General features: G+C 42.9%; 1 protein-coding gene across 1 annotated transcript in view; it reads right to left on the bottom strand.

Annotated features, from left to right (window-relative positions):
* The window catches only part of LOC311241418 (sortilin), a 67,808-nt gene that overhangs the window by 30,544 nt on the left and 11,298 nt on the right, over positions 1-25,966 (bottom strand). The window contains 10 exon segments of the mRNA XM_084330236.1: positions 5,575-5,689; positions 5,692-5,748; positions 6,751-6,850; positions 7,221-7,318; positions 8,802-8,954; positions 18,502-18,562; positions 22,002-22,085; positions 22,535-22,671; positions 23,524-23,570; positions 25,004-25,077. Of these exon segments, the coding sequence (XP_084186362.1) occupies positions 5,575-5,689; positions 5,692-5,748; positions 6,751-6,850; positions 7,221-7,318; positions 8,802-8,954; positions 18,502-18,562; positions 22,002-22,085; positions 22,535-22,671; positions 23,524-23,570; positions 25,004-25,077 (926 nt within the window).

Here is a 25,966-nt window from a genome sequence, read left to right as displayed (position 1 = left end):
GTAAAACGTTACCTCGCAGTCCGGTGCGTTTTTGAATACACAATACTAACGTTACTAGTACTACGGTGCTGCAGGCTAACTGGCTACCATTCTGAGAGCTAACGATAGTAGCACTAGATGCTGCGGGCTTCTGGCTACCATTCTGAGAGCTAACGATAGTAGCACTAGAGCTGCCGCGATTACCGCATTACCGCGGTATCGCTGTTACATCACGGCCACCGCAGAGTAGGCTGAATACCGCGTCACCGCTGTTTTTTATAATAATAATAATAAAATACCCTCCTCTCGTTGGGCTTGCGGCTCTGCAGATATACCCTACTCGTCTATCGAGGTTCCAAGCGACCCTATTGGGTACCAGAAAAGTCACGTGAAACATTGCAGACCACTGATTGGTCAGAAGAGAGACGCGTCACACGTTTTTACGTCCTGAATGTCAGGTCATCACAACACGGCTAATAACGTTAGCTTTAACTCTCCGCCGGAGTGGACTATCATCGCGCCTCAGGAGTACTAAACGAGACATAATGATTTTACTGTCTGCAACGAATGTTATAATAAAAGCCCTTCGTTCTATACACTTGTCTGATTGAAAACTTTATTAACAGACCGCAGAATGGGACAACTCAGCACGCTCTGAGCAAAGAAAGGAACTGAGATATGAATAGAGTATTGCTTGCTATGGTCCGGTAAATACGCTGATGTTATTGAACGTATAACTATATAATGTCAATGCCACAAAACGAATGCCTTTATTATAAAGTAGTAACTTTATAGTAATAATAATAAGAAAGGGTCGGGGGGGGTAACCAGCCCTGCCCGCGACACCGAGTGAACTGCGCATCCGTGTTTCACTTTCAATAACTAATGCGTGCTTGCCGAATCCCAAACAATATTCATGCTGCAAAGTCATCCTCTAAAGATAGACATTTAGACTAGAGGCAGGCTATATGATATAAAGAGTAGACTACTACTAAAAAAAAAAAAATGCATTCAAACTTTTTTTTTTAATTTTTTGTGTGCGTGCGGTAAAAACCGCGGCGGTAGGAAATATTTTGCAAATTTGTGCGGTAAGGAAATAATCAATACCGCGGCAGCTCTAAGTAGCACCGTGATTTGTTTACTTGGTAACACGGGTTGCCCCCCCCCCCCCCCCCCCCGCTGATGAAAATGAAAGTCATACCGTCATATACCGTATACCGGGGTATTATGTCAGCAAAGTATGACGGTGTGAAAAAAATTATACCGCCCAAGCCTAACAGAGAGTAGCCCGCTTCACTTCGATGAACCCCCCAAGAGTCTGGATAGGTCTCAGGTGGCCGAAATCTGCCGAAATCTACTTATTCTCCAAGTGAAGGTGTGAAGCAGTGACTTCAGGGACATAAACAGATTCCTATAGCACAGTCTGATTCCTATAGCGCAGTCTATTTCCTATAGCACAGTCTGATTCCTATAGCACAGTCTGATTCCTATAGCGCAGTCTATTTCCTATAACACAGTCTGATTCCTATAGCACAGTCTGATTCCTATAGCACAGTCTGATTCCTATAACACAGTCTGAGATGGGATGATTATGGCTGCAGATGATTTGGAACCAAGTAGTTCATAAATCACGTGTCGATTATGGCTGCAGATGTTTTGGAACCAAGTAGTTCATAAATCACTGTGTCGAGGCCGCTTCACTCCTTCACTTGGAGAATAAGTAGATTTCTTCAGATTTCAGTTTCAGACATTTCTAATATCCTATTCCTATATTCCTAATATGTGCCTTAAAAGAGCTCCCTCCTTAGCCTTTTGTTAAAAAGGTCTGAAAGATACACCGTCACTAAATAATGCTACCTTTTCTATCTCAAATAGTCCCAAATATTAAAATAATAAACACAAAATGCAGTGTTCCGTGCAGTAGTGACAGAAGGTTTAATATTGTTGTCCCACTGAACCTGCCTACACGAGGCGTATTTTAAACATATTGACACAATACTGAAATCATGTCATTCTAATTATTCTGTGTCAGTGTGTGAGTGTACATTTGCTTTACTGTATCTTTTTTATATATATCTTTTACGACCTCTGATTCAATGACCAGCTGCCTTTGTTCATCATTGCCATTATTTAAATGTATAAAAAACCAGATACTTGTGCTCAATGAAGATATAAATAATATGAATGTATTACATGGCCCCTAACTGCATTGCCAACTTCAACAGACCTGTGCCCCGTTGTGTGAGGTCCAGTTATTTACAATGCCGATGCTACACACCCTACCACATGGCCCCTAATGGCCACCACAACCCAACGTGTAGACAGATCAGTGCATGTGAGCGGATCGGAGCGTGAGCGGGGCGCGGAGCGGCCGGTTTTGACGTGAGCGGGGAGTGGGTTTTAAAATGAGTCGGCGCGACGTCCGGAGCGAGAGTTCTCCTCCGCTCCAATCCACTCCAGGCCGCTCACAGTGGTTTAACACTGTTGATGTAATATACATGCAGTACAATGCCAAAGCAACAGATGGCGATGTACAAACATGAAGGCCATTTTCAACCAATGAGAAGGGTGAACCTGTGATATCCGGTTCAGGCTTCACTCCTCCTCCTTCACTCACTCCTGTTAGAAAAAGTATCGACGCCATTGTTGTTGTCGTTAGCTTACATGCTAACGTTAATGGCAGCGACCATAGCATTGTGGCTCGGCTAGCCTATCATCGCTTAATAGAGCTAGTGAATGGATAAACAATGTTATTTAACATTGCAGAATGGGTACAATTACAATGCGGCTCAATACAAACAATTGTTAAGGGGCCCAGGGGGTGTAGACTGTTGTAGTTTGAGCTAATTTACACCATGCTCCAAAAAAAAAAAAAAAAACTGCCGAGCGATCTGGCGCGGGCAGCGGTGAGCGCTCGATTCAAGGTGAGCGGGGAGCGAGCGGAGAGCGACTTGGGGGCGGGGTCAACATGAGCGATTAGCGGAGCGGACCAAGCTTTAAAGAGCGAAGAGCGGATTTCTCGGCCGCGCCGATCCGCTCATGTGGCCTGAGACAGATAGATGCTACATACCCTACCACATGGCCCCTAATGGCCACCACAACCCATCGTGTAGATAGATAGATGCTACATACCCTACCACATGGCCCCTAATGGCCACCACAACCCAACGTGTAGATAGATAGATGCTACATACCCTACCACATGGCCCCTAATGGCCACCACAACCCAACGTGTAGATAGATAGATGCTACATACCATACCACATGGCCCCTAATGACACCACAACCCAACGTGTAGATAGATAGATGCTACATACCCTACCACATGGCCCCTAATGGCCACCACAACCCAACGTGTAGATAGATAGATGCTACATACCATACCACATGGCCCCTAATGACACCACAACCCAACGTGTAGATAGATAGATGCTACATACCCTACCACATGGCCCCTAATGACACAAAAACCCAACGTGTAGATATAGATGCTACATACCCTACCACATGGCCCCTAATGACACCAAAACCAACGTGTATATAGATAGATGCTACATACCATACCACATGGCCCCTAATGACACCACAACCCACGTGTAGACAGATAGATGCTACATACCCTACCACATGGCCCCTAATGACACCACACAACCCAACGTGTAGATATATGCTATACCCTACCACATGGCCCCTAATGGCCACCACAACCCATCGTGTAGATAGATAGATGCTACACACCCTACCACATGGCCCCTAATGACACCACAACCCAACGTGTAGATAGATAGATGCTACATACCCTACCACATGACCCCTAATGACACCACAACCCATCGTGTAGACAGATAGATGCTACATATCCTACCACATGGCCCCTAATGGCCACCACAACCCAACGTGTAGATAGGGGTGGGCGATATGACAATATTAAATTAATATCGGTTCATAAACGATACACTTTTTAAACGTATCGTGGACATCGTGATGTTTCTCACAATCCCTCACATCAGTTTATAAGCCGCCGCGGTTGAGATGAGACTTCTCCCTCTCAAAGAAAAAAAATGCACACACACTCACCCCAACTTACGTCACGTACACGCACAGACAAGCACGCACACACACACCCAGAGAGTGACGTGAAACACTGCAGACCACTGATTGGTCAGAAGAGAGAAGCGTCACACGTTGGAGCACAAAACACAACACCGCCATCTTTATTTAGCCTCGCTTAGGATTTCATTATTTGTTTGCAGCAGGAACAAGTGCAATAAACAAAAAAGGATACATTCACTGTGTATTCTGCCTCATTTATTGATGAAACAAAACCAACATCAACACAATTTACCACCAAGAGCGGAGAGTTTAGTCTCACAAAAAGATAGCTGATTTGTTAAGCTTGTTGTTAGCTTACGTGCTAATGTGATTGCGTTTTACCATTATAAGAGTTAGCATTTGTGGCTAGCGTACATAGCGTGATCAATATAACTCGCTATTGATTGTTTGTGCTAGTAACGTTAATGCTAGTAGAATAGACACAACGTGAGGTAATCATCATCATCCATTTTAAACCGGTTATTACCTAATGCTAACGTTAGTAGAATAGGTAACATTAACGTTAGCAAAATAGACACGAGAGGTAATGTTAACGTTAGCAGAATAGACACAACGAGAGGTAATGTTAACGTTAGCAGAATAGACACAAGAGGTAACATTAACGCTAGTAGAATAGACACAACGAGTGTCTGGTTAATGTTGTTATTGATTGATTGATTGATTGAAAACCCATCTGTTCAAACTCGCATATTCACTGTAACCTCTGTCACTGTCCTATACCCCCTGCTGTTTGTTTGTTTTGTTATTTTAACTTCACTGTTTTTATACTTCCTGTTGCTTGTTTTATTGTTAACGTTGACTTTTAACTGCCTTGTGTCTTTTATTTTTATTCTTATTTTTTCTATGATCTGTAAGGTGACCATGGGTGTCCTGAAAGGCGCCACCAAATACAATGTATTATTATTATTATTATTATTATTATTATTATTATTATTATTATTATTATTATTATTATTATTATTATTATTATTATTATTATTATTAAAACCTTACCTCTACATGCAGGAGGGATATGGTCAGAAAATGGCTTTCTCCTTGGTAATTATAACCCCTGCCCTTCTCTACACGAAGCTCTTAGATCGCTGAGTTCATACAGGTTTGATTGTACACCACGAAGGGGTTAAGAGGAGTTCATACAGGTTCGATTGTACACCACGAAGGGGTTAAGAGGAGTTCATACAGGTTCGATTGTACACCACGAAGGGGTTAAGAGGAGTTCATACAGGTTCGATTGTACACTACGAAGGGGTTAAGAGGAGTTCATACAGGTTCGATTGTACACCACGAAGGGGTTAAGAGGAGTTCATACAGGTTCGATTGTACACCACGAAGGGGTTAAGAGGAGTTCATACAGGTTCGATTGTACACCACGAAGGGGTTAAGAGGAGTTCATACAGGTTCGATTGTACACCACGAAGGGGTTAAGAGGAGTTCATACAGGTTTGATTGTACACCACGAAGGGGTTAAGAGGAGTTTTGTACTTGATATTGGTGACTTGTCCTTCGTGGTGCGCCTCTACCGCTACGACGAGGGCCCCAGAGTCCAGTATGCTGTAGTGGTGAGGACCCCTCAGTGTCCCCCTCCAGCTGTAACCCCGTCTGACGACACAAACACATCTGGGTGCTGTGATGATGACAGAGATTCACCCACACAACCTATGAGAGGAGAGGAGAGGAGAGGAGAGGAGAGGAGAGGAGGGGAGGGGAGAGGAGAGGAGAGGAGAGGAGAGGAGAGGAGGGGAGGGGAGGGGAGGGGAGGGGAGGGGAGGGGAGGGGAGAGGAGAGGAGAGGAGAGGAGAGGAGAGGAGAGGAGAGGAGAGGAGAGGAGAGGAGAGGAGAGGAGGGGAGAGGAGAGGAGAAGAGGGAGAAGAGAGGAGAGGAGAGGAGAGGAGAGGAGAGGAGAGGAGGGGAGGGGAGGGGAGGGGAGAGGAGAGGAGAGGAGAGGAGAGGAGAGGAGAAGAGGAGAAGAGGAGAGGAGAGGAGAGGAGAGGAGAGGAGAGGAGAGGAGAGGAGAGGAGAGGAGAGGAGAGGAGAGGAGAGGAGAGGAGAGGGAGAGGAGAGGAGAGGAGAGGAGAGGAGAGCAGAAAAGAGACGAGAAGAGAAGAGAAGAGAAGAGAAGGAAGAGAAGAGAAGAGAAGAGAAGAGAAGAGAAGAGAAGAGAAGAGAAGAGGAGGAGAAGAGAAGAGAAGAGGAGAGGAAGGTGAAAAGGAGGGAAGGGAGGGAAGGAGAAGATAATTATTGATATGAAAGTTGATAAATTGATAAAATACCTTTCCTCGTTTTGTCTACAATCTATTTCTTACTTGTGTAGGAGGGGAGAGGGAATTATGTCTTATGCGTGAGAACATGTAAATACAGTATGTATAGTAATACATAATTCCCTCTTCCCTCCTACAAGTAAGAAATAGATTGTAGACAAAACGAGGAAAGGTATTTTCTTGTGTCTTTCTTTACAATGACGCAGTGTTCCAAAAGACATCTTGTTGAGAGAATAGTGTATCTGTGAGTGATGGTTAGATCTCAGTTACCGTGGGCGTTGACCAGCCCAATGGCAGTGTAGTGTATCTGTGAGTGATGGTTAGATCTCAGTTACCGTGGGCGATGACCAGCCCAATGGCAGTGTAGTGTATCTGTGAGTGATGGTTAGATCTCAGTTACCATGGGCGATGACCAGCCCAATGGCAGTGGGCTCGGAGAGAGGGAGCATGGGGACCACGCGATTGTAGCGACTGTGTTCCCCATGGATGTGCAGGTTACACTAGAACACACACACGCACGCACACACACACACACACATACACACACACACACACACACACGCACACACACGCACACACAAATATTCCTTTATTGATATTCCTAAATTCGGACGTCATAGCAGCATGGGGAGGGGGGAGGGGAGGTACAGGTATGGGCAGGGTAATAGTAGAAGACATAGATTTATAGTAAAGATAAAATAAGCAGTGCAAACAATATAATTAACTCTGAATATAAGAATATGAGCGAGTAAATAGTGTAATCAAAAGGTGCAGTTGAGGGTCCGTAATCCGTATGCCCTATCAGTTATATTATTATTATACGTTACGATAAATAATTACTATAAAATATTACTATTCAATCTCACAGACATTTTTGACCTTCTCTCCACACTCCACGTTGCCGGGCTTGTTGAGCAGCCTCCACTCCCCTCCCCGGTCGAAGGAGATGACGGTTCTTATGCGTCCGTCTGTCACAAGGAGACACAAGAGAAACACGTTCATCTCACATTGGGCGACGCACAGATACCACCTATTCACTGCCGATACCCATCCGGAGTCCTAGACTGTCAGTATCGACCGATACCAGTAACCGATCTAATCCACTGATTTTACTGAACAGTAGAGACTTAGATCATCAGTTTTACTGAACAGTAGAGACTTAGGTCATCAGTTTTACTGAACAGTAGAGACTTAGATCATCAGTTTTACTGAACAGTAGAGACTTAGATCATCAGTTTACTGAACAGTAGAGACTTAGATCATCAGTTTTACTGAACGGTAGATACTTAGATCATCAGTTTACTGAACAGTAGAGACTTAGACGAGCAGTTTTACTGAACAGTGGAGCCTTAGATCATCAGTTTACTGAACAGTGGAGACTTAGATCATCATGGGGTCACTGGAATGGGTGAGATGTAATCCAGAGAGACATGCTTTTCTGTGTCAAGCGTGCAGGGAATCACTTTGTTCTGATTTCTCACACGTTAAACATGTTTCTGAAGGGGAGCTCCCGTAGCTCACCGCATATCTCGGCGCTATTTCTGCGTCGGGGAAAACCGTGCTCGTCACGGATCTGGGGGACACGAGTTCGATTCCCGGACCCGCCGTCATTTCTCAGAATGCTCTACATCCCATTTCAACCTGTTTCTGTCGGTCATGCTTGACCAGAAAAGCGATAAACGCGAAAAAATAAAGTAAAAAAAAAAAAACATGTTTCTGATACATTATACATGTTTATACATGTTTCTGACACGTTATACATGTTTCTTGGTACTGGATTCTATTACTGGGGAAATTCGATCCAATACAGATACAGTATTTTTAGCCTGATATCAGATCAATATCATCCCAAAATAGCATCCCTATCTTGTATAATGCAAGCATATCATTTAATCAGTAAATGCATTGGATGGATGGATGGATGGATGGATGGATGGATGGATGGATGGAGGGATGGATGGAGGGATGGATGGAGGGATGGATGGAGGGATGGATGGATGGATGGATGGACAGAACAGTGTGCCATCACAACACTGAACACTGTTCTCTCCACACACAAGCACACATGAACACACACACACACACACCACACATCCTGCACTCTTTCACACACAAACACACTACAGGTCACTTTAGGAAAAAGCAAAGGTCACTTTAAAAAACATAAATGTATGTTTTTGTATAGTATAGTTAGTATAGTATAGTTACATATAGCAGAACTGTATATTGTATAGTATATTGTATAGTAGTGTATATAGGACTCATTACCTTTCATTCGTAAGCTTAGCATTGTATAGATTTTATCTTAGTACCTTTTATCATGTCTATCTATTATCTATTCTATTTTATTCTATTATTATTTGTATTTTATTTTGCACAATCAAAGCGGGCATGGCCAACTTCATTTCACTACATGTATGTGACAAATAAATCTCTTGAATGTTGACCCACCCTCCTCCAGCTTGTTGGTGAGGTAGACTCCTCTCAGTGACGTGATGTTGGTGAAGTCGCTCTTCCTCTGCCCTCCAAACAGGTGGCGCTCTAGAGACTTGGAGTACAGGACGCCGCGGTCATCTGACGTGTACATGGTCCCAAAGAAGGTGTCTGTGAAGAAGAAGAGAAGAGAAGAGAATAGAACACAATAGAATAGTAGAATAGAACAACCCAGAATATAATAGAATAACATAGAATATATAATAGATTAGAACACAATAGAATCAAATAGAATAGAACAACAAAACAATAGTAGAATATTTATAATAAAACACAAGATACTTGTGCCCTAATGATAAGGATAAGCGTTCAATGAGGAAACCCAATCCCCTTGCCAAACATCTATGCTAATACGAACCTGGTTTAGAGTAAGGGGTGTAGGGTAGGGATTATGATACGAACCTGGTTTAGAGTAAGGGGTGTAGGGGAGGGAATATGATACGAACCTGGTTTAGAGTAAGGGGTGTAGGGTAGGGAATATGATATGAACCTGGTTTAGAGTAAGGGGTGTAGGGTAGGGAATATGATACGAACCTGGTTTAGAGTAAGGGGTGTAGGGGAGGGAATATGATACGAACCTGGTTTAGAGTAAGGGGTGTAGGGTAGGGAATATGATATGAACCTGGTTTAGAGTAAGGGGTGTAGGGTAGGGAATATGATATGAACCTGGTTTAGAGTAAGGGGTGTAGGGGAGGGAATAGGATATGAACCTGGTTTAGAGTAAGGGGTGTAGGGGAGGGAATAGGATATGAACCTGGTTTAGAGTAAGGGGTGTAGGGTAGGGAATATGATATGAACCTGGTTTAGAGTAAGGGGTGTAGGGGAGGGAATAGGATATGAACCTGGTTTAGGGTAAGGGGTGTAGGGTAGGGAATAGGATATGAACCTGGTTTAGAGTAAGGGGTGTAGGGGAGGGAATAGGATATGAACCTGGTTTAGAGTAAGGGGTGTAGGGGAGGGAATAGGATATGAACCTGGTTTAGAGTAAGGGGTGTAGGGGGAGGGAATATGATATGAACCTGGTTTAGAGTAAGGGGTGTAGGGGAGGGAATATGATATGAACCTGGTTTAGAGTAAGGGGTGTAGGGGAGGGAATATGATATGAACCTGGTTTAGAGTAAGGGGTGTAGGGTAGGGAATAGGATATGAACCTGGTTTAGAGTAAGGGGTGTAGGGGGAGTGAATATGATATGAACCTGGTTTAGAGTAAGGGGTGTAGGGTAGGGAATAGGATATGAACCTGGTTTAGAGTAAGGGGTGTAGGGGAGGGAATATGATATGAACCTGGTTTAGAGTAAGGGGTGTAGGGGAGGGAATAGGATATGAACCTGGTTTAGAGTAAGGGGTGTAGGGGAGGGAATAGGATATGAACCTGGTTTAGAGTAAGGGGTGTAGGGGAGGGAATATGATATGAACCTGGTTTAGAGTAAGGGGTGTAGGGGAGGGAATATGATATGAACCTGGTTTAGAGTAAGGGGTGTAGGGGAGGGAATATGATATGAACCTGGTTTAGAGTAAGGGGTGTAGGGGGAGGGAATATGATATGAACCTGGTTTAGAGTAAGGGGTGTAGGGGGAGGGAATATGATATGAACCTGGTTTAGAGTAAGGGGTGTAGGGGGAGGGAATATGATATGAACCTGGTTTAGAGTAAGGGGTGTAGGGGAGGGAATATGATATGAACCTGGTTTAGAGTAAGGGGTGTAGGGGGAGGGAATATGATATGAACCTGGTTTAGAGTAAGGGGTGTAGGGGAGGGAATAGGATATGAACCTGGTTTAGAGTAAGGGGTGTAGGGGGAGGGAATATGATATGAACCTGGTTTAGAGTAAGGGGTGTAGGGGGAGGGAATATGATATGAACCTGGTTTAGAGTAAGGGGTGTAGGGGGAGGGAATATGATATGAACCTGGTTTAGAGTAAGGGGTGTAGGGGTAGGGAATAGGATATGAACCTGGCCTTGAGAAAGACTAGTCACACAGCCCGACATAATATGACTCAAAGTTGCCGTCTCTCTCTGGACACAGTGGACACGACGGGTCCTCATCTACCCACTGTTTTAGGAATAGAACAACCCAGAATAGAATGTGAGAACAATAAAACAAATTTCATGAAATAGCTGCGTTTAATACAAACGTGCACAAGCACACACACACACACACACACACACACACTGCACATGGGAACCATACCATTGCTGACACAAACCTCTGTGCGTCAGCAGGATAAAAAGCTGGTCACAATCAATCATAATGTTAACTGTGTGAAGAACACACACGTGTCAACTAAGCCATAAAGGAAGAGCTTAGCTAAAGAGGTGATGTGTGCATGTGTGTGTGTGTGTAGGTGTGTGTGTGTGTGTGTGTGTGTGTGTGTGTGTGTGTGTGTGTGTGTGTGTGTGTGTGTGTGTGTGTGTGTGTGTGTGTGTGTGTGTGTGTGTGTGTGTGTGTGTGTGTGTGTGTGTGTGTGTGTGTGTGTGTGTGTGTGTGTGTGTGTACACACTATACACACTGATCCCCAGATTGTGAGTCAGCTGTTGTAGCGTAACCTAAGTCCACCTCCCTCCCGCCGACACGAGATAAAGCCCCTCTCACCCCTATCTCCCCTATTTATATCAGAACTACAAAAGTCCCCAACAGCCCACTGGCCACACAGCAGCACCCAACCAGAGCACTGGCCCACAAGGCAAACACAGGGGGAAAAGAAACGCTTGCAAACACGAAAGGGGGTGGGGCGGTAGGGGTGGAGGGAGGGATGGAGAGAGGGGGGAGAGAAAGGGAGAGGGGGGAGAGAAAAAGAAAGAAAGAGAGGGAGGGAAGGAAGGAGTGAGGGGGGAGGGAGAAAGAAGGGGAGAGAGGCGAGAGGGGGAGGAAGGGGGAGAGAAAGAGAAAGAGGGAGCGAGAGTGAGAGGGAGTGAGCAAGAAATTAGTGTGTGAGAGAAAAGAGAGGGAGAGAGAGGGAAAGAGAGAAAGAAAGAAGAGAGAGAGAGAAGAGAGAGAGAGAGGAGGATCACACTTCAATGTAAAAACACACACGGCCTAAACATACAGAGTATGATGGAATGATTTGTCAGCAACACCAAGAACCTGTGAAACCAGTCTATCCAATAGTTGAGCTTTTCCATTACAACAAAAGGCTCTGAGAAGCCCATTGGGAAAATAAAGTGTGTCACAGCCGTTTACCATTATGTGCATGCTTATAGAAAGGGGGGTGGGGGGGGGGTTTAGCTGTCTGTGTGTCTGTTTTCAATATTTAAAATACAAATCTTGGCAGATGCTTTTTTTGTGTCCTAAAAGCTTATTATTACTGGACAGAAAAACTGAATAGATTGTTAATAACACAATAAGACAATAAATGGTGGTTACACAATGATCATGGGAGCATTAATAATGTATAGATAATTTTTTTTCTAAAAGTATATTGAACCTTCGCTGGTTCTCGGCTGTATAATATTATTATTATTATTATTATTATTATTATTATTATTATTATTATTATTATTATTATTATTATTATTATTATTATTATTATTAATTATTATTATTATTATTATTATTATATTATATGTCCCGCTACGCTTTGCTTGCTTCATATCAGCACATCACCCCCACCCTCATACACCTTCACTGGCTTCCCGTAAAATCTCGTGTCACCTTCAAGATCCTCCTGGTCACATATAAATTCCTACACACCACCGCCCCTCAATACCTATCCGACCTTCTCCACACCTACACCCCCCTCCCGGAATCTCCGCTCCTCTGACACAAGCGTACTCACCATCAGGGCTTTTAGTGTCGCTGCCCCCACCCTTTGGAACTCCCTCCCCATGGACATCCGAAATGCCAACTCTCTCGCCCACTTAAAAAATCTGCTGAAAACCCACCTCTTCACCCAGGCCTCTGGTCTCTGATGCTCCTTAGCACCATGTTCATTGTTTGTTCTATTTAGTTATGTTCTGTTGTTGTTCTGTTCCATTTGCACTGTTCTGTTTTTGTAATTTGTTTCTCAGTTTAGGCCACCGTTATCCTCTCCCCCCTCCCCCTTTTATTGTAAAGTGCCTTGGGTATGTGAAAGGCGCTATATAAATCCAAGCCATTATTATTATTATATCACAGTGGGGCAAAATTAACATAGACTGAAATTAACTTTTGATCTCCTAGGCAACGGTATACTGTCATGTAATTTCATAAATACATATAAAGCATTTTATATTAACCTAAACATCACATCCAGGCCACTTGTTTGTCAAACGATTTACCACAAAGTTGTTGAAATGGTCCAACTTCTCAACATTTTAACTCTCATCTATCTGTTTATTGGGTGCTGCCATGATGAATCCAATGAGACTGAAAACAACGCATTTTACATTCTAATCAAGATGTCAGCCCCAGTAAACAGACTGACTTGAGATGTTGGACCAATTCAACAACTTCGGGTAAAGCAATTAAAAAATAAGTTGTCCCGGGATTCATGTTTAGGTTAATATAAAATGCTTCTGAGTAAGTTAAATAAAATGACATACCATACCATCACCTAATTTCAGTAATTGTTCATCTCAGTGTGTGTTCACTCGCCCGGCTGTGATATGAAGCAAGCAAAGCGTAGCGACTGTAAAGGTACACGTATCCGTACCGAACCGAACCGTTTCAGTGTGTACCGTACCCAGTGCCGTCTGGGGAGAAATGCGAGGCCCTGTGCGAGATTAAACGTGAGCCCCTAAAGGTAAAAAAAAAAAAAATGTAATATAATATTTTTAATTTTTTTGTATTAATTATAAAAAAAATAATTAAATTGCATACAGCCAACGTATTCTTAAATAATAGCGCTGCCCGAGGCTGGGCATACAGTCAACTATTCTTAAATAATAGTGCTGCCCGAGGCTGGGCATATGATACAGTCAACGTATTCTTAAATAATAGCGCTGCCCGAGGCTTAGTGGCAATGCACCTGTACAGTCGTACACCTGGCAGTAACAGGGAAAATGCATAAAACACCCCTGGAACCTGATAAACAAGCTTAAAGCCAGGTAAATTTTTCAAGCACGACATGCAGATTTGCAGTTTTGCCTTATTTGAATCGAACTCTATAAGCTTAGTACACACGTCACAAACTGCACGAGCACACTGTGGAATGTTCCCAGAGAGCAACTTGTAAAGCTGGAGTGATGAGCATGTTGAGCAGTAATGTCCAGGCAGCAGAACAGTGCATAGCATTACTGCACATTCAATATTGATACCGGAGCAGACCCTGTTGCATGCTGCAACACACAGAGTGAGAGAGAGACAGAGAGAGACCGAGAGAGAGACCGAGAGCGCGCGCAAGAGAGAGAGAGCGCGAGAGAGCGCGCGAGAGAGCGAGAGAGAGCGTGCAAGAGAGAGAGAGCAAGAGAGAGCGAGAGCGAGAGAGAGAGAGAGAGAGAGAGAGAGAGAGAGAGAGAGAGAGAGAGAGAGAGAGAGAGAGAGAGAGAGAGAGAGAGATCCACGGCGGGAACAGAATAGATTGCATAAAAAACTCACCCTAACGCAGAATCAGGTCCAAGAAGAAGGAGACGACCGTGGAGATGACAAAGTTCACCAGTCCCATGATATTGTCCCCCCCGTTGGGATGAACTTGGGAGTCTGTTCCTAGTTTATCTGCCACACGTTAGCACTCGATAACGTAGCTAGCTAGCGTTAGCTAACCTTTAGCTAAGCTACTAGCCGACATGGCTAGCCCGACTGAACCACACGTTAGCACTCGATAACGTAGCTAAAGCTACTAGCTAGCTAGGTTAGCTAACGCTAGTTAGCTGTCCCTGCCTTTAGCTAAGCTACTGGCCGACATGGCTAGCCTGACTGAACGTTCTAACACGCAACAACTTTCATCTTCAGTCCATCTGCCGAACGTCCTCTTCGTCTTGGCATAACCTAATCACTATACTTGGTATTGATAAGCTTACGGCATGCAGCGTTATTTCTTCTGCTCCGATGCTGCACATTTGGTTTTTAAAAGTAGGATGCTCTTGACCAAGACATCCACTCGCTCCCGTGGATAGCGCCGAATAGACCCCGTACCTGTACCCCCTCCCCTCGTGGATAATACCGGTCTTCTTCACATCTCTCTACCGACTACCAGACCGACGCCAACCAGCTCCCCCTAGTGTTAGTTTTGATGCTTTGCACAAAAGTAAACGGTTCATTGAATGAAACCAATAGTATATCTGCAGAGCCGCAGAGCCCGGAACACTATTCTACAAACGTGTCTAATGTGAAATATATAAGCATGTAAGCAAAACTAGATTTTAGGTCTGTGATGGAAAGTGATTGTTAACATTCTATTTATTTAAATAAAAAAGTTAAATTGAAAAAATAGAAAAATTCCTTCTCGCGAGGCCCCCCTTCTCGCGAGGCCCTGTGTGACCGCACTGCTCGCACGCCCCTAGCGGCGGCCCTGACTGTACCGTACTGAACGGCTGTAGTGTGTACAGAATGAATACAGCGGTATGTTAAACGCCCACCGGGGGCTGTTTTTTTCACAATCTAATATAATTTTTATTTTTTTTCTTTACAAGTCGATTATTAATTTCAATATAGAATATTCGTTGACAGCCCTACAAGTACAATTATTTACTGCACACTACATCACCCCTGAGTGGAACATGGAAAGCCAAACTTCCCCCCACTGTACCGAAAACCCGTACCGAACCGTGACTTCAAACCCGAGGTAGGTACCGAACCGTAGTTTTTGTGTACCGTTACACTCCTAGTAGCGACACATACAGCCAGGAACCAGACAATTGGGACGGCAATGGAAATAAGTCTAAGGACTTTCTTGCGCTATCCTGATATATTTTTATACTGTATGCACCTGTGTATTGTATTTTATTATGTCAAATAAATCAATCAATCACATGTATTTCCTGATTTTATCTGAAGATTAAAATAAATCACTAGCTCCATCATGGAGGTTACAGTATGTAATCCTGTCTCTGTGTCTGTACGTCTGTAAGACTGCAAGTGAGTGAACGAGATATCTTGAAAAAGTAATGGCCTGTTTGAAATGACATGTTTCTGTGCATATTCATGACCCCAAGAGGAAGAAACGTAAAAACGTTCAAATGAGTGCAAATTTACTTTTGTCATACAGTCATACAAAATTTGCAGTGAACATTCATGACCCCTACAGGATGACACATATTGATTTGTGTGACCTTTCCTCTGGTGCCACCATCAGGCCACACTGAGAACACGATAGCTGGGAAAGTAATGGCCAGATTGACATAAAACTATGTTAGAAATATGTTGATGTTGGTGCTCCAGTAGCACACCATGTTACCGCGCTGCGTCGCGGGACTCCGTGCTGCGTCACGGATCTGGTTGACTCCGAGTTCGATTCCCGGACTCGCCGTCATTTGCCGAGTGTCTCCCCCTGCTCTCTCTCCCGTTTCACCCTGCAACTGTCGGTCATGCTTGACCAGGAAAGCGATAAACGCTAAAAAATAAAGTTTTAAAAAAAAGAAATATGTTGATGTCTCTGACCCCACAACCTTTCCTCTAGCGCAGGGGTAGGCAATTAAGTTTGGCCGAGGGCCAAATATTTTCAAAGCCATTGTATGGGGGGCCGGAAACAAAAACAATGGCTAATTTAATATATTGATAGTGAAAAAAATGTAATTCTGTGACAGACCACCTTATAACTAAGACATTTGTGGCAGAGGCAGAGAATGGACAAAATAAACGAGCTGCATAGGTGGTATAATAAACTGTAAACGACATACACATTTGCACTGAACATTATACCTTTGTCTTTTTGCCATTTTATTATAAAACCAGAGACAAGCGCCTCTCTCTTATCGGTCTATCTTACATTACGTGCAACCAGCCCGTCTATCTGACAGCCCTTTCTGTGGAGTGCACTGGACTATTGAGAAACAATAGGAATTTTCCATTGGTTCTCCCAGTCCACGTGACCATTTCTAGCATTTCCATTGGCTATAGTGACAGACATAGATATATGATAAATGGATAGATACAGTGGATTAGATGCAGTCTAGGGAAAACAACCAATCTAGATATTTCAAGATTCTATGCTTTACATCCGTGCATTCTCTGAGAGATGCACACAATTTTTAGATGACAATCGATTCCGATGCAATAAAGCAAGTCTTTATCACAAACAAATCCAAAGATATACAAAACATGTTTAGTGTTGCGCCCGGCTTTAGAGGGTTAAAAGCCGAATTGTATTTTTTATTTAGTTAATAAATGTCTTGTTGTAATTCCTTATATACCTAATGTAGCGCATCTTCTTGAAGCAGATTCAGCTTTTTTTGCTCTGATTTGACTTCAGTTTAATTGCATTGTTACTGTTAACATGTGTGGTGCCGTCAGTCATATATAAGTAAAGATAAAGTTTGAATTACTTACTGAACTGGTGTTTTAATTTCACACCACACTGCTTGTTTGTTATTTCAGCACCAGGTGCTGTCCACCGACTTTTTTCATGTTGAGCAAGCGCTATATTGCACCTCGCTGCCTACCTGTTATTCACTGTCAACATGGATAAAACAAAGTATAATAAGTATTCTTTAGGTGGTGGTAGTTTCTCTATTTGGACATTATAGCTAACAAATAGCCTAGTCTAGTTGGCCAAAAAAGAAAAAAAAGAAAAAGAAAAGATTTTTTTTTAATTTTGTTTGAAAATAATCTGAGGGGCCAGATATTATTGCTGGCGGGCCAAAGACACTAGACCTGTGCTCTAGCGCCACCATCAGGCGAAACTTTACATTGTCAAATGAGTGTATCTCCGAATCCATTAATTGTACATTCACAAACTGCAATATCCACGACCCCTAGTGGAAGAAACCCTTACGGTGACCCCATGACCTTTACCAGCACTATATAGTAAGCAGCATATCCGCGTGATTACGAAACCTAGCCGCATTTCTCGGAGACGCTCTCTGATTGGCACTGACTGAGGCTCTCTGATTGGCCACTGACGCGTTTGCCCAATCCGTGACGAGCTGTGTCTTTGCCCATTTCCACGTCAAACAGCCTGCAAACTACCTGCCGTTCTATCGCCATGCTCTAAGACAAACTCTACCCTTACCCAACTTCGAAAGAGTGCCTAAGCTTAACCGTCGAAAGAACTTGCCGTCACGCTCTAAGACAAACTCTAACCTTAACCAACTCCGAAGAGTGCCTAAGCTTAACCAGTGTAGAAACAGGCGTCGGCCAATCAGAGAGCGTCTCCAAGAAATGCGGCTAGGTTTCGTAATCACGCAGCATATCCACAACCACGGTCGGAAGTACCGGCAAAGTGGGGATATTTTTAGGCCTTGGTAAAGGTCTGCACTCTATCATACAAATAATTTCTAGTTTAAAGTGTGTGTGTGTGTGTGTGTGTGTGTGTGTGTGTGTGTGTGTGTGTGTGTGTGTGTGTGTGTGTGTGTGTGTGTGTGTGTGTGTGTGTGTGTGTGTGTGTGTGTGTGTGTGTGTGTGTGTGTGTGTGTGTGTGTGTGTGTGTGTGTGTGTGTGTGTGTGTGTGTGTGTGTGTGTGTGTGTGTGTGTGTGTGCTGTGTGTGTGTGTGTGTGTGTGTGTGTGTGTGTGTGTGTGTGTGTGTGTGTGTGTGTGTGTGTGTGTGTGTGTGTGTGCCTATAGAATATTCGAGCAGCACATTACCTCCTGGGTTGTCCACATGCATGAAGATCATATCTTCATCTCCATCTAGAACAGAGTAGAACTGCGCGCGCGCGCACACACACACACAGACACACACACACACACACACACACACACACACACACACACGCACACACACACACAAACACACACACACACACACATTCCTGTATTATACTATTGACTACATTCCATAGACTACATTTATTCCCAAGCCCAACATTGGAACCCTCAATACTACATGCCTTAACCTTAACCCTTTCACTGCCACACTATCAAAGGGTTAACCCTTTCACTAACCGTCTGTGGTGTGGTAGTGAAAGGTTAACTGTCTGTGGTGTGGTTGTGAAAGGGTTAACCTGTTGTGGTGTGGTAGTGAAAGGGTTAACCTTCTGTAGTGTGGTAGTGAAAGGTTAACCTTCTGTAGTGTGGTAATGAAAGGTTAACCTTCTGTAGTGTGGTAGTGAAAGGGTTAACCTTATGTAGTGTGGTAGTGAAAGGGTTAACATTCTGTAGTGTGGTAGTGAAATGTTAACCTGTAGTGTGGTAGTGAAAGGTTAACCTTCTGTAGTGTGGTAAAGAAAGGTTAACCATCTGTAGTGTGGTAGTGAAAGGGTTAACCTTCTGTAGTGTGGTAGTGAAAGGTTAACCTTTTGTAGTGTGGTAGTGAAAGGGTTAACCTTCTGTAGTGGGGTAGTGAAAGGTTAACCTTCTGTAGTGTGGTAGTGAAAGGTTAACCTGCTGTAGTGTGGTAGTGAAAGGGTTAGCCTGCTGTGGTGTGGTAGTGAAAGGGTTAACCTTCTGTAGTGTGGTAGTGAAAGGGTTAACCTTATGTAGTGTGGTAGTGAAAGGGTTAACCTTCTGTAGTGTGGTAGTGAAAGGTTAACCTTCTGTAGTGTGGTAGTGAAAGGTTAACCTTCTGTAGTGTGGTAGTGAAAGGGTTAACCTTCTGTAGTGTGGTAGTGAAAGGTTAACCTTCTGTAGTGTGGTAGTGAAAGATTAACCTTCTGTAGTGTGGTAGTGAAAGGGTTAAAGGCCCAATCTGTGACCCAAATGTAAACAAATGGGTATCCCCACCAAAGAAAAGTGATTATTAAAATGTTCTTGTTGATTGACTGACCAGAGTGTTAAACAATATTTGCTATCTTTTAAAGCCGTGATAACTTGTGTTTATTTACATTATGTTAACACACACACACACACACACACACACATAAAGCGAAGACATGCGGGTGAGATAATGAGGAATTATGGCACAAGACCTTGTCCCTCCTTCCTTGCCATAACCCTTGTCTAATCGGCGTGAGAGAGCATGTTTTGTCTTGTCAGCAGGGTGTGTGTGTGTGTGTGTGTGTGTGTGTGTGTGTGTGTGTGTGTGTGTGTGTGTGTGTGTGTGTGTGTTCTGTCCCTGAATATAGTTTGGAAAAAGGAAACCTTGCCAACGGTTGTCTGACAAACGTTTCTCAGATAAACCAGCCTGACAGTCTCCCACCACCTCAAGTCATTCATTCATTCAAACCTTTATTCTGAAACACATTGAGGTCATCGTGAGTCATACTAAAACGGGTAAACTATTTCAAATAATAAAAAAAATATATATATTCAATCTAGATAATAAAAATGTCTGCGCACATGTGTAAGCCTAATACTAAAAGCAGTATTTTGGAATGTCTTTAATAGGGCTGGGACTTTATCGCGTAATCTTTTTTTTTTTTTTTTTATATCTTTTCCCCCCTCCTTTTTCCTCCGATTTTCTCCCATCCCAATGTTAGTCGTTATGCTAATTCCCAATCCCCTTCCTGGTCGCTGCGCACTTACCCCCCACAGTCGGTCTGGGAGAGCGGAGGCTACCACGTGCTTCCTCCGACACACGTCCAGCCAATCAACCGCTTCTTTTCACCTGGCAGCGCGGATTCTCACTGAGAGGGCGTAGCGTGTGGAAGGATCACAATATCCCACTTAGATCCTATCCGCGCTGAGCAGGCGCCCCGACCGAACTGTAAGAGTCGCTGTTTACAACGACCCGGACCCACCCCGCCAGCTTCTCCCACCCTCTAATACTGCCAATTGTATTAGTGTGAACGGCCAGCCAAGTTGGTGACGAACGCAATCTCCGTTACGCCACCTGACCGCCCCTTATCGCGTACATTTCTATTAATTAACTACAGAAATATTTGTACGTAAAAAGAAATTCCGCATTTTATCGCATTTGCTCTCGTCTGTCGGCTCCGCGCTACGCTTTCACCGATCAACCAACACATTGTTAGAAAGTAGAATTTTCTGCCTGTCGATCGTCACCCCACTCAACCTATTGTGTGGTTCGGGTCTCGAGTTACAAGACGAAACATCCGGCTAGCGTCATTTGACAAGCCGTTCGGACGAGTGACCCGGTTGTGAACGGTCCTGAACTGACCAGTGACCCGTCACCGCTGATGGTGAAAATTATTGACCACCGTTGTAGCCAAGGAGTGTCTGCTCCGAAAGCGATCTCAGACGGGCGCTGAGAGTGGGGGAAGGTGACACAAGAAGACGAAGAAGTCCTTTGTTTTGACTCGAGAAGCGGAATAAAGGCAGTGGACGACCAATTTGGATAATCACGCTGAATTATTGCGGTACACACATTACAAAAACCTTTTTTTACTTTTTATAAACTTTGGACCTGTATGACTATAATACTTCAGGCTATGGAACCGTTGTGTTTTCCAGCTCCTACCTCTCAGCTGGAACTTAAAAACAGAAATGTGAGTACACAAAACTTTTACTTCAGTGTGTTCAAACCTCTACTCTATTTCATTACCACTCAAAGTGATTTTTCTTTATTGTGTAAGAAACTTCGGAATGTTACCTTTCAAAAGAGAAAAGGTCCTTTGTGCTATGTATATATTATTCCTAAAATTGCTGCACTTTGTTAAAAATTGCATTGATCTGACTGTTTGTCTGTGTAGTAGCTAATAAACAAGATTTTGCTGCTTAAATGTATGTATAATGTATATTCATTGATTCACTCGTATACCAAAATCCATTTGAATTTTTAAATGTTGCTTTTCCCATCAAATATTGATAGGCGTTTAAAATGTGATTAATTTCGATTAATTAACGTTAAAGTATCAAATGAATTAGATTACATTTTTTAATCAAGTCCCACCACTAGTTTTTTTTTTTTTTAGTTATAATGAATGCAGCTCACTGTATGTTGTGTCTTAAACAAGCAACATTATTGAGTGACCTGCCTAATTTCAATATTATTGCTACTTCAACAAGTTGTAGTGAAATGTTCCCACTTCATTCACGCACTTTTCCACTTGTTTTGTGAAAAAGTGATTTAAAAAAAAATATAAAAAACTTGAATCTAATTATTTTGTATTTGAACAAGTGATGTACTCTGACCCCACTGGCACACTTGTTTTAAGAACATAATCATTTAGAACAACAACAAATCAATTGGTGAAATGGAGTTTTTTGCAGTGTGACCTTTCTTTGTCTCTCTTTCTCTCTCTCACCTGTTCAGTGGAAGCGGAGGGGAGCTGTGCTCTGTTGAAGGTCTCTCCCTGATCTGACGATACATATATGACACGAGGAGACAGCTGGCGGAATAATACAATACATCTAGTCAGCACCAGCAAACATCACCATCACTATGTAGAATACAAAACTGATTATCGATCGATTACAGTGATTTCCTGCTGACGTTCTCTTACATAACAAATGCAAAATAATGAGCAGTTCTTCTCAGTAGTTGACATTAAAATACTTGTGTCATGGGATGGTGTGCGCTTGAACATTAAATAGTATGTTAAGTAAACTTAACTGAACAATAATATAACATTGTGTGTGTGCCTGTGTGGGTGCTCGTGTGTGTGTGTGTGTGTGTGTGTGTGTGTGTGTGTGTGTGTGTGTGTGTGTGTGTGTGTGTGTGTGTGTGTGTGTGTGTGTGTGTGTGTGTGCGCGCGTGCGTGCGTACGTGCGTGCGTACGTGCGTGCGTGCGTGCGTGCGTGTGAGCGTGTGTGTGTGTGTGTGTGTGTGTGTCCTCACCAGCTCCTCCATGACGGAGGTGAACAGGAATCCTCCGATGTATCCGAAGGAGAAGATGTTCTCCCTGATGGTGGAACAGCTGCTGCCCAGGTCCTGGGTCCTCCTCAGCTGCAGCTGCCCCCGCCGGGCTGCCTCCACTGAGACCACAACAACAACAACAACAACAACAACAACAACAACAACAACAACAACAACAACAAGTCACTTATCCTGTCTGCCTCCACTGAGACCACCACAACAACAACAAGTCACTGTCTGCCTCCACTGAGACCACAACAACAACAAACATCATGTCGTCATATATTAGACAATGCATTTATATAGGATTCCATTTGACTTTGTGTTTTGCTGAGACACACAGAGAAGCAGCTTATATGCGACTACAGGTGAATCAGGAATTAGGATTGTTAGAGAGAGAGAGAGAGAGAGAGAGAGAGAGAGAGAGAGAGAGAGAGAGAGAGAGAGAGAGAGAGAGAGAGAGAGAGAGAGAGAGAGAGACAGGGTTCCCACAGACATTGCAAAATGAAATCCAATGACTTTCAAGTCCTTTTACAAGCACTATTTTTCATTTTAAAAGGGCATTTAAAAGGATACAATTCACTTTTAAATGCTGTTTCTTTATCTGATCCAAAAAATTCGGATCCAATATTTATGGCTTAAAACCAATTCCTGACAATTAGTTACACCTTAGATTAAACAATTGAATTTCTTGATTCAGAATTTTATCATGGATGAACAAAACTTTCAATGCGAATGGTTGATTTGAATTTCAAGGACTTTTTAAGCACCTACTCTTAGCAAAGTACATATTTGATGTATTTTGCTAAGAGTGCTCGTCACTTGTGATTTCAATTCTTACACATAATGCCCTCTTTCGTGTATAGGGAAACTGTGTCGGTGTGTTTAGAGAGGGATAGGCAAAAAGAAACAAAACAAAACAATCCACAAGTCACCTTGTGAAACATAACCAATAAAGTAAGTTAACTTGCCCTTTCCAACGGGACTGTAGCTGAAGAATAGATTAACGCCAGACCCCCTAATGGAAGGAGAAGACACTCAAGAACATCATGATAATGTCAAGCATCTACAAAGGTATTACTACAAACATATTCCAATCAGTCACAATAATTTCATTATTTACTACTTATTATTTATTATGTGCAATACAATACTATCTATCTATCTATCTATCTATCTACAGTATCTATCTATCTATCTATCTATCTATCTATCTATCTATCTATCTATCTATCTATCTATCTATCTATCTATCTATCTATCTATCTATCTATCTATCTATCTATCTATCTATCTATCTATCTATCTATCTATCTATCTATCTATCTATCTATCCCTACCATGTGCAATATACGATTCTCAAATACTCATACTCAGTATTATTATCCAGTATATATGCGTATGTCTCAATCGATAATTAGGAGTTTGCATGGAATGTGCGCATGTTAGGGGTGTAACGGGACACAAAAACCACGGTACGTACCTCGGGTTTGAAGTCAAGGTTCGGTACGGGTTTTCGGTACAGTGGGGGAAAGTTTGGCTTTCCATGTTCCACTCAGGGGTGATGTAGTGTGCAGTAACTAATTGTACTTGTAAGGCTGTCAACGAATATTCTATATTGAAATTTATAATCGACTTTTAAAGAAAATAATATATATATAATAATTATATTAGATTGTGAAAAAAACTGCCCCCGGTGGGCGGTCGTTAGTGGTTAACATACCGTTGTATTCGTTCGGTACGGTACACACTGAAATGGTCGGTACGGATACGTGTACCTTTACACCCCTAGCGCATGTGCAACCTGTACACCTTTTTTACCATTTCTACTATTCTTTTCATGTATTGCTATTTTGCTATTGCTATTATTCTTGTATATTTTGCTACTGTCCTAGTGTAATTGTATTTGTATATTTGAAAGCTCCTGAATAAAGGAATTCTATCAAATTCACAGAATTTGGTTGTTGGCATCACATAATTCATCATTCATTCATTCATTCATAGTGGCAAGTTGCCAAACAACTGATGGCACAGTGTTCATGTATATTCATAACTTATACAATGTTTTCAGCCAAGACACCTGGTGACTGTGGTGATATGAGAAACGAGTGGTAACTATAGGAGCTCTGGCTAACATCTACAGGAAACCCATGCAAACACGGGGAGAACATGCAAACATGGGGAGAACATGCAAACATGGGGAGCACATGCAAACATGGGGAGAACATGCAAACACGGGGGGAAAACATGCAAATGTAGCCGGTTCTATTTGGCTTGCCCTAAGCGAGTCTAGAACCCGGGTCGGCCACACCGCGTGAGGTGAGATTACAGACCGCTATACCAAGAGGTGAATTCACTTCTTGGTAACGTGTCTGTATGCCTTTTTTACGGGGGAGTGAGTTTAACTTGTAGTACCGCTAACGTCCACAGTCACTTCCTGTTTATTCTCACCACATGAAAGAATGAACCCCGTCGTGAACTTTTGTCCATTCAGCACCAAAGTCCAGAGAGAGCCAGAGCCCACCCTGCAGGAGGAGACACAGAGGACTGTTTACTGTTTAACTCTTTCAGTGCCACTCACGAGATTTCTCTGGTTTTTTTATAGGTGGTTGCGTGCCACTCACGAGATTTCTCGGAATTATTATAATTTTTTTTTTTTGCGATCTGAAAAATTATTGCATCACCCGAGCCTACCCGAGTATAGCCGAGCTGCGCCGGTGATCACTGTGGAAAAAAGCGCCCCCTGTCGTCTCCCAGATGACATAAGTGATTTTGGAATGGACTCAATGAAAATGAATGGGGGAAAAAATCCGGTACTCCACATTTTCCAGTTCACTGATCCAGCCGGGGTTACCACAGTTCATTCTGGAGCCTCAGATCCCAGCGGATCATAGAGATCTACTGTGTCGCGTTGGATCCATACACGTATCGATTTTTTCGAATGGTGATCAGGAATTGGAATATACCAGTTGGATACCATCTGATGTCAGGTAAGGACTCTATGTTATCAGTGGTAGGATAATCGGAGTAAGTTTGATGAAGTTATAAGCTGTTTTGTGAAATGTCTTCTTTCGGTTTCACTGTAAAACTCTGTGAGGAAATCAACGGAGCGATTATCAGTGCGCGGCCGTAATGTGCTTGCGTGCACGTATAATATTGATCATCTAGCGTTTATTTGAAAACGATTCATAAAAAGGCCGACGAATATCAACGTTGTGGAATATTCCACTAAAAGACGATTTTCATAGAATGCTCCAGAATGAGCTGTTTTTTATATCAAAACGGGGGCTTTTCTAACTGCTCTGAAATGGAAACAACGCGATAAAAAAACAATCTGTCTTCACAGCACTGACTGGAAAATAGTATTTGATAATGCGATGGGCAGATTAGACACATAGCCATAATTTAAAACAT

Source organism: Notolepis coatsorum, assembly GCF_963971535.1.
Source record: "Notolepis coatsorum genome assembly, chromosome: 15".
In the NCBI taxonomy this organism is placed as follows: domain Eukaryota; kingdom Metazoa; phylum Chordata; class Actinopteri; order Aulopiformes; family Paralepididae; genus Notolepis; species Notolepis coatsorum.
Note: the sequence above shows the minus strand (reverse complement) of the source record. Positions and strands in the feature narration are given on the sequence as shown.